The sequence below is a fragment of the Hetaerina americana genome, unplaced genomic scaffold (genome assembly GCF_022747635.1).
Source record: "Hetaerina americana unplaced genomic scaffold, ioHetAmer1.1.p SCAF_7, whole genome shotgun sequence".
Classification (NCBI taxonomy): Eukaryota; Metazoa; Arthropoda; class Insecta; order Odonata; family Calopterygidae; genus Hetaerina; species Hetaerina americana.
In genome coordinates, this window is record NW_027287316.1 from 2,154,412 (window position 1) to 2,162,630 (window position 8,219).

The window sequence follows — 8,219 nt, forward strand, 5'->3', positions numbered from 1 at the left end:
GTTCCTTTACTTTTCATTGTGATCTCCAACTTTTTTAACCCACCCAAAAAGTAAAATTTCGCACGGCTCTTAAAATAGGCATCTCTGTTGGCGATGGCCTCCTCCTCCGATGTTAATAATTGTCCACCAAGACAAGTTTTTTCCAGTTTGGAAATAAAAACAAGTCACTGGTTGTCAAATCTGGTAAATATTGAGGATGCTGTAGTAATTCGAACTTTAATGCCATAATGGTCGCCATCAAAACTGCGCAGGTGTGCACCCGGGCATTGTCTTGATGGAAGATAATCTTTTTCACTGCCAAATATGGATGTTTTTACTTTATTTCTTCGCCCAACCGGTGAAATGACGACGAATAATACTCTGCGTTTATTCTTGGTCCTTGCATAAATCGATGCATGTGATTCCACGTGCATACCATAAAAGCTTGGCTATCACATTGTCGGCCGATTTCACCACCTTCGCCTTCTTTGGAGCCGGTGAAACCCTTAGAAATCCATTTTTTCCACTTTTCCTTTGTGTCTACAGGGCAGCGGTGTGTCCATGTTTCATCTACATGTATATATTGACGCAGAAACTTGTCAGGATTGCGACGGAAATACGCCAAACCAGCCCCCGAATCAACCACGCGATAGCGTTTATTTTCCCCGAGTCGAATTGAGATTTCCACCTTGCCGAGATTTTTTTGTGTCGTACTAAATGGAATTAACCTAACTTTTTGATATGCCTTTGGCCGCAACAATTTTGCAAACTTCGCAAATTTCATCGGTCAATGAAAACCATATCACAGGACGTCACTTCCACAGGATGACACTCTTCATTTGGTATGTACGGTAAATTTTAAACTCGTTTTCCCATATGTAAACAGCCACCACCTCAGGAGCAGATGTTTGATGAAATTCATTAAATTCGTCTTTGATTTATTTCTCTGTCAAGGCTTTTAAATAGGAGTATTTAATCTCCGCACGAGACATTTTTTCAGGTTTCTAAATAAAAAGTGTGTTGCCTCATTCGACTGTGAAGATAGAGACACGTGATGGATGTCTCTGAAACATTAAGGGAAGTGTATTGAGAGATGTGATTTAGCAAAAGCAGCGCATCGTTTTTGTCCCATGTATCGGAAAAGGACATCACAAAGTATTTCGAAGGACCTTGAACGATACACGGTCCGTGAGAAGAAAGGAGATTTCCATAGCGTGGCATCCAGAGTCAAGCCAAAGTACAGGTAAATATAAAGAAGGTATTATAGGGCACTGTTTGATCGGAAGTTACAAGTATCAACGGAAAATTCCACTAGCGTGGACATATGGAATCAAACCGTCATTCTAGTCTCCTCTTCTAAAAATGTGAGACGTGGGTGGTTTGAAAGAATTGCTGTCTGGTGCTACTGCTGAATGAGGTAAATGAAATAGATTGGTTGAATAAGGAAGAAAGGAGTGCTTAAAACGTGTGAGGAGAGGTGATAAAATCCCCTTTCCCCAAGTTGAAGGGAGGCGGGAAAGGCGCAGAGGAGAGGCGGGAGATTGGGCTGGGGGTGAGAGGGGGAGAAGGTGAGGGAGGGGGGGAGGATAGTGATCGACATGGAGTCACGGGCACAAGAAGGGTCACGTGCTGGGCTGCTCGAGGGAGACCCTGGCTTGAAAGAGTCGCTGGGCGGGATCGAGGCAATTATTGAAACTCCGTAACAGTTATCTATTGAAAGTTAATGGAGAGATGCATGTTGTGAGCGGGGAGAGCTGTTTCAATGGGGACAAAAGAGTGCAGGAAGCGGAATTGATAGTAATTCCGATTCTTTGATACCAGGAAGCGGAATGGTTATTGATGCCAATGCTAAGTAGTGCGGTATCTTGTTCAACGGATGAGGCGAAGAAGACGCCCAAAGAGTAGAAATTGATCACTTGAGGGTACGTTTGAGGATGAAGGAATTGACGAAGTGATTTCTTCATTGTGTTCTCAGGACACCGCCGCACAACCAGGTCTGGTGCTTCCCGGCACCCCACCTGCTCGCGGGATATTAACTATAGGTGATCTAGCGGTTAAGGTAGGTTTAGGATGGGTACAAGCTACCAAATTTCTCTTGTATCTGCTAAGAAAACACAACCAACTTCCTATTATATTCTATTGAGCCCCTCTTCATATCTGTGTACTTCCTTCTTCCTTTCATTCCATCCAATATCCCTATCCTATTCCAGCCCCTTCCTCGTTTACCTAGCATTCTCCCCTCTATCACCGTCTTCAACATCCCACTGCCAATCAATATGCTTTGCACATTGATTGGCAGCGGGATCCCGATTTCCTCCTGATTTCCTCTGCCTGATTTCAATTGCTCCCAATTATCCCCTCTCCTCGCCCACCTAACTCTTCCTCATCTTCCCGGTGATTCCTCTTCCTGAGTGTATTTTATCGAGATTTCACTCAATTTGGTGGGGAACGTTAGGCCATACGACCGGAGTTAAAAGGAATTTCATTTTTTGTATGCTATCATTATTATTATTACCTAACTCTTTACTCGGAAAGGCCATCTTTTGTAAAGAATTGATATTTAATAAACATTTCATAGCATGCAGTCGTTAATTTTCATTTTAAGTTGATATTATTTTTAATCTTAATTTCCCTTACGAATATATATGTATATTAGTTATTATTCACCTTAACCTTAAACATTTATCAGCCCAAGGATTACTTTATATCTCCACATTATATATTTTCTGCTGCTCCAGTGGCTGACTTATGTTATATTTCTTCATGTCATTCCTTCACTTCATTCACTTTAGTGTTACTATGTACATTCGGTCTTGTTCGTGGAGGTCAATATCCTTGTTAGTTTTTCTCCCCTCTCTGCCAATGTTGCGGCCACGCAACGCTCTGACATCATTGGTGATTGTTTTCATTCGTGGTTGAATCCCTATCCTATTCTTGCTTGTTTATAATTTCTCTTAAATGTTTTCAATATGCTTGGCTGCAATGAGTGGCAAAAACTCCTAGCGCATCCTCTTTGTTGATGTTTCCTCTCCAGCTGTAGCCTCCTGCTCCGATTACCTGCTCTGTTGAAATCTCTAGATAAGTTTGCTTTATGAGTATATCAACGAATGCAATGAAATTTTAAATTTACCATTACGTATTATGAGTCCATGCTATATCTGAAACTCAATTAATGTAAATGATTACACCTAATTGAGCCATTAAAGAAAAAATAATTAGAACAAAGAAATAAAAGTTCCACATTTATGCGTCTACTTTATTCTATAAACGATAACATTGGTCAAGCACCAAATCAGAGAAATCACAATCTGGAGTTGGATAATCTCAGCAGAATATCAATTGAATAAATGAACATTTCCTCTGGATTCATCAAGTGATTAGGGAAACTCGACATCGTTAGTCTTCAAAAACAATCTAGCCGTAGCAGTGCAGTCGTTCGACTTTCCAAAATAATGGAACTGCCTCATCAATGATGAACAAGTATAATTTCTCATTCAATGGTATATTAAATTTATTTGTGGTAAACACTTTGAGAATTTAACATTTTTCGGCAGAGCAGACGCGGGAGAGACTGCTACAGCAATCTCTCCCGCGTTTATTTTTCATGGAAATTTGTCCAATTTCCCTCGATAGCCATTTAAGTTGACAGATGAATTGAACGCCCTATATTTTCGCCGGGAACGACTCATATTTGTGAAAGGGCAAATTGTTTTGGGAGCAGAACAGGAGGAGAGGGAAAGAGAAGGCACGTGTTTGTTTAACTATGACTTCTTTCAATACGTGATTCCAAGAGGCCTTTTTTTAGACCGTGTTTCAGTGTTATTCCAAAAATATTGGTCATTAAAAATTAACTAGAGGCTTCATATATTTCCTTTTTGACATAGGCCAAGGCAGAAAAGTTTTATATCAAATTAATGAAGAAAACGTACTCTTTTAACACTTTATCTCATTGTTGCCTCTCCTGCGATCTATTCACATGCATTCGCGAATGACCTTTTCCAGAGCTGCATCGGTGCATTGTCTGTGGTCCATTAAACCAGGAACCACTTCAAGAAGAGGGAAGATGTATTCCATTGCTTCTGGCTCAACTTCGTTCAAGCTCATGTTCATGAAATGAAGACCACAATGTATTATTCCACTGTTCCGTGGGCAAGAACAGTGGAAAAATACATTTTGTTCTTCATTTCATGAAGAGAGGGAAGGTGCTCCATTAGTGGCGTAGGTAAATAATAAATTAGGATTTTTTATAGTATATTCATGGAAAGTTAAATCTTACTCAAAGGAGAAGTTTTATAAGTCCCATATTATGATTGGCCGGGACAATTAAGCAACCTTTAAGCATTGAAGCAAGGAAATGTTTCATTCAAACGTGAATGATCGATTTCCATGTACGCATAGGCACTATTCCCCACGGATAATTATCCCGGGTAATAAAGTCAAAACGATAGCTAGCTTTAATTTTGAAGGCTCTACGCAAGGATTTCAAATAACTAATTACATAATAGACCGATTTCTAATCCGAGGTCTAGGTGGTTGTTTTGTGTCAATAAGTGCTATTTAGCCACTCAAAGTGTCAAAATGTACAGATATCCCAAAGTCTAAAAAACACACGTGCACATACTGATGGGAGAGTGTGTAGTGGCATTAAAAACATCAGATTTTGTGAACACATCAGTCCAAGCATCGGTTGAATTGAAGAAAGAAAAGTATATTTCAAAGAATGAATAGTTGCTTGAAAAATATGAGAATAAATCTATAACATATTACTTGCATATAATACGGTTTTTAATAATCCATTATGCATACCCAATCTTACTTAAGAACACGTTAACTTAGGCACCTCTTGACGGACCTTTCACTAATGATAGCTTGTGATGGATTTTCCTAAGCAGAAGAAAATGAATTAAGTATTATTTTTCCTACTTACAGGCAATTCACGGATTGGTTATTTTTACCAATGCTGCAATAAACATGTTTCCAAAGGGTGGATAAGAAATTGAATTTAAAAAATGAATTTATACTTGTCGAAAAAATTATTTATGAAAAATATAAGGACTATCCATTCTTCAAATTGCTCGCTTCATTTAAAAGCTACCGCACTCACATAAACATTTTGCATTCATTTTTACCACCTTATCAATTTAGCTCATCTACATACCAACACTTGATACATGACGTTACTATGAGATAGTGAGAGAAAGGGATCGGAATGGTGTGGTGGCCGATGTACAGGCCTCCCACCGAGAGAGCCCAGGTTCGAAACCTGGAGGCGGCAGATCAGTGGTATCCCGATCCCTACTTGAGGTGCTTTGTGGAGAGCACTTTGAATGAGTACGCCGTCCGTCGGATGGGACGTTAAACAACGGACTTCTTGGTGCCTTTCGAAAAGATTAGATTAATGCCGACGCCTGGTTTCTCTCCACCCCTCTTCCTCCATTCCCTTCCATCCCTAATGGCGGAAATGACCTTAGGTGTCGGTCGCCTCCCCTAAAACTACTACTGCAATAACTAGAGATTCCCCTGATCGCCTTTAACCACTCATACGTGCATTCGTGAACGTGATACCATCCCTCGCAACGCCGGTTCGTAGTAAACGGACTGTGAAAATGAACTGATCTGTGTTGGTGGGGCGGAGAACGCATCTCTTTTGCTTTTCTCCCTTTGCATACTTTCTACGACTCGCCGTTAACCCTTTGGTCCCTAGGCCAGGGGACCCAAGCACGTAAGAACACCAAGAACATGGTGTTCCTACGTATGTCAACCTCTCTTTTCCCCGCTAGATAATATCTTAAAATAATTGCCTCTTTCACTCTGGATCAATTTGCCAACAAATCTTAATTTGTTGCTGGAAAATATTTACCTTAAGCCAATACAGCTGCTCTAACTCCTTTGCTAATATTTTGGAGGACACGGCGACCTACTGACGGGAAGAGTAAGTAAATCAGAGCACGGTGAAGACACCCGTCACGAAGCACACACCAAGATCGACTTGGGATCCACTTGGTCACGATTTTGTTCCGGGTTTCCTCGTTTTAAGCTGTGCTCATCCTCTTCATCCTGACTGTGCATTCATTGATTATTCCGTTTCCAAGCGACACAAGGCGTTCTTTTTATCCCCCGACCACGCGGTTTCCACGCACACTCGCCACAAATTCCACATCCATCCTTTGTCTGGCCGCCCGACGCTACTGTCCCGCTCTCAGACTCACTTTGTGCGTTCCTCCCGTCTCAACCTCATCCGCAAGCAAGCACCCACTCGCGCTGCCTGCCCGCTCTCATTCCTGCCCCGGAGACGTCAGGTCTCAATGGACGCTGCCGTCATTTCTCTCTTCCTGATCTGCACCCTTCGGATACAATATTGCAGATACCAATCAGCGGTGTGTTCCACAGCCTGCGTCTCTCACCAAATAACTTACAATTTACAAACCACCTTGCTAGTGCTTTCAGGCTCTACTCACATGGACAGATATCGATAATGTGTCTCTAGCCATCCTTTTTCTATTTTTACTGGTAAATAGATATACTTAAGGAATTTACTTGATATAAATATATTTTTTCCAGTTTGTGAATGCAACAAGATTTAATTGGTGGCCTTTGAGACCAAATTTCCCTCGCACATTTTCGCAGACACATATTCCGTCACCATCCCAACCATTCTACAATCTTAACATTAGTACTATTTCATCTTTAAAAACTCACCTCGAGGTTCTCCAGTACACACTGACACAAGTTTCCATGCTGATTCTTTATGCGTTCAATCTCCCCATCCAATTGGTGTGTAAGCTTCTGTGACGACTCTGAGAACGCCAGATTCCATGCAAACCAAAACCAATCCAGGAGATAATTTCGTTTTTTATTTTGTGCACATCAGGCCTCTTATTTATGATCAAGTCCAAGGGCCTTGCTCATTGCTATCGTCAACTTCTGACCTATCTGCCATTTCCGTTAACTTCAATTTCGTCAAGCCCTTTTATTGTTTCAAATTCTGGGAATCCATTCTTCCCGCAATCGTCTTATTCACTCTTTAATTACTCCCCTGTATTAATGAAGGTTTTTGCCGCTTAAGAGTAAAACAATCTTCAAGAATTGATGCAGAAAATAAATCCATAGCACTCTGACTATTTTTCTTTGACATCATAGTCCCTTTTGCCGGGGAATATAAATTAGCCAGATTATCTGGTACTCAGTCTGGCTAATGTAAACACGTAGGTTTTTTAAGGATCCTAAAACAAAAACACTCCAAGATATAAGGTTCCTCTGAATTGCCACCATGTGATGGATAGCCTTACTTGTCTTCTTAATCTTAAAAGTATTTATTCACTCTAAAATATTTTATGTGTACGTATAATATGGCCCTGGCTTGGTGAGCCAGAGACGCACCCACCTATGCACATCAGAGGACATGAAGGCAAGTTGCAAGCATACATTTACAAATAGGAATAGGGCATGGTTAGGGGCTGTCCCGGGACGGCCTTTGACCACACACGTGTTCAAAATAAGTGCCCCTGCTGCCGACACCATCCTCCTCCCCAGCCGGGACAGCTCCTCGAAGTGGGCGGTGCCTCTCGCTCGCAGGTGGGAGTGGTCATCTCCCACTTGCACGCGTATGACGGAGATGGTTGGCCGCAGTCTGGGGCACAATCCCTGCGACGTGGAGCGCCTTCATCAGTTCAGTCGCGCTGTGCCCCCCCCCCCCCCGATGGGGATTCCCGTCCGATCTGGGAGGGGGGGGGGCTTTGCCTCGGACTGACCGCCGCCGCTTCTCCCCGACAGGTCCGCACGGCCGTGGGGAAGAGCGTCTCCGTGTACCTGTCCATCCGGAGGGACATCTTCGGCGCCCAGCAGCGGCGGAACAGCGCCTTCAGCAGCGTCTTCGTGGCGGACCGGGGCGGGGTGTGTGGCGTGGAGGAGGGCGAGGCGGGCGAGGGGCGCGGGGAGGCGGAAGGGCCCCCCGGGGGTAGGGACCGCCGGAGGGGCCCCGCGGGCGACGACGACTGGAGCCGGCGTTGGGGGCGGCGGAGGAGTCGGCTGAGGCGGGCTTCGGCGGCCCCCGGCGGCGGGGGCGGCGACGAGGAGGAGGAGGACGAGGAGGGGGGCGGGGAAGGGGGCAGGAGGAGACGGAGGGTGCGGCTGGAGGCGGGGCCGCGGGGAGGGCGGGGCGGGGTGGGGCAGGACCTGAGCGCGGTGTGCTGGTGCTGCGGGGGCAGGCGGGGGCGGAGGCGCGGCCGGGCGGCAGCCGA

General features: G+C 44.0%; 1 protein-coding gene across 1 annotated transcript in view; it reads left to right on the forward strand.

Moving 5' to 3' along the window:
- The window catches only part of Pdfr (Pigment-dispersing factor receptor), a 291,502-nt gene extending 283,344 nt beyond the window's left edge, over positions 1–8,158 (forward strand). Inside the window, exons 12-13 of the mRNA XM_071595271.1 lie at positions 7,753–8,108; positions 8,152–8,158. Coding sequence (XP_071451372.1) covers positions 7,753–8,108; positions 8,152–8,158 — 363 coding nt within the window. The remainder of the gene's footprint in view (positions 1–7,752; positions 8,109–8,151) is intronic.
- The last annotated feature ends 61 nt before the right edge of the window (positions 8,159–8,219 follow it).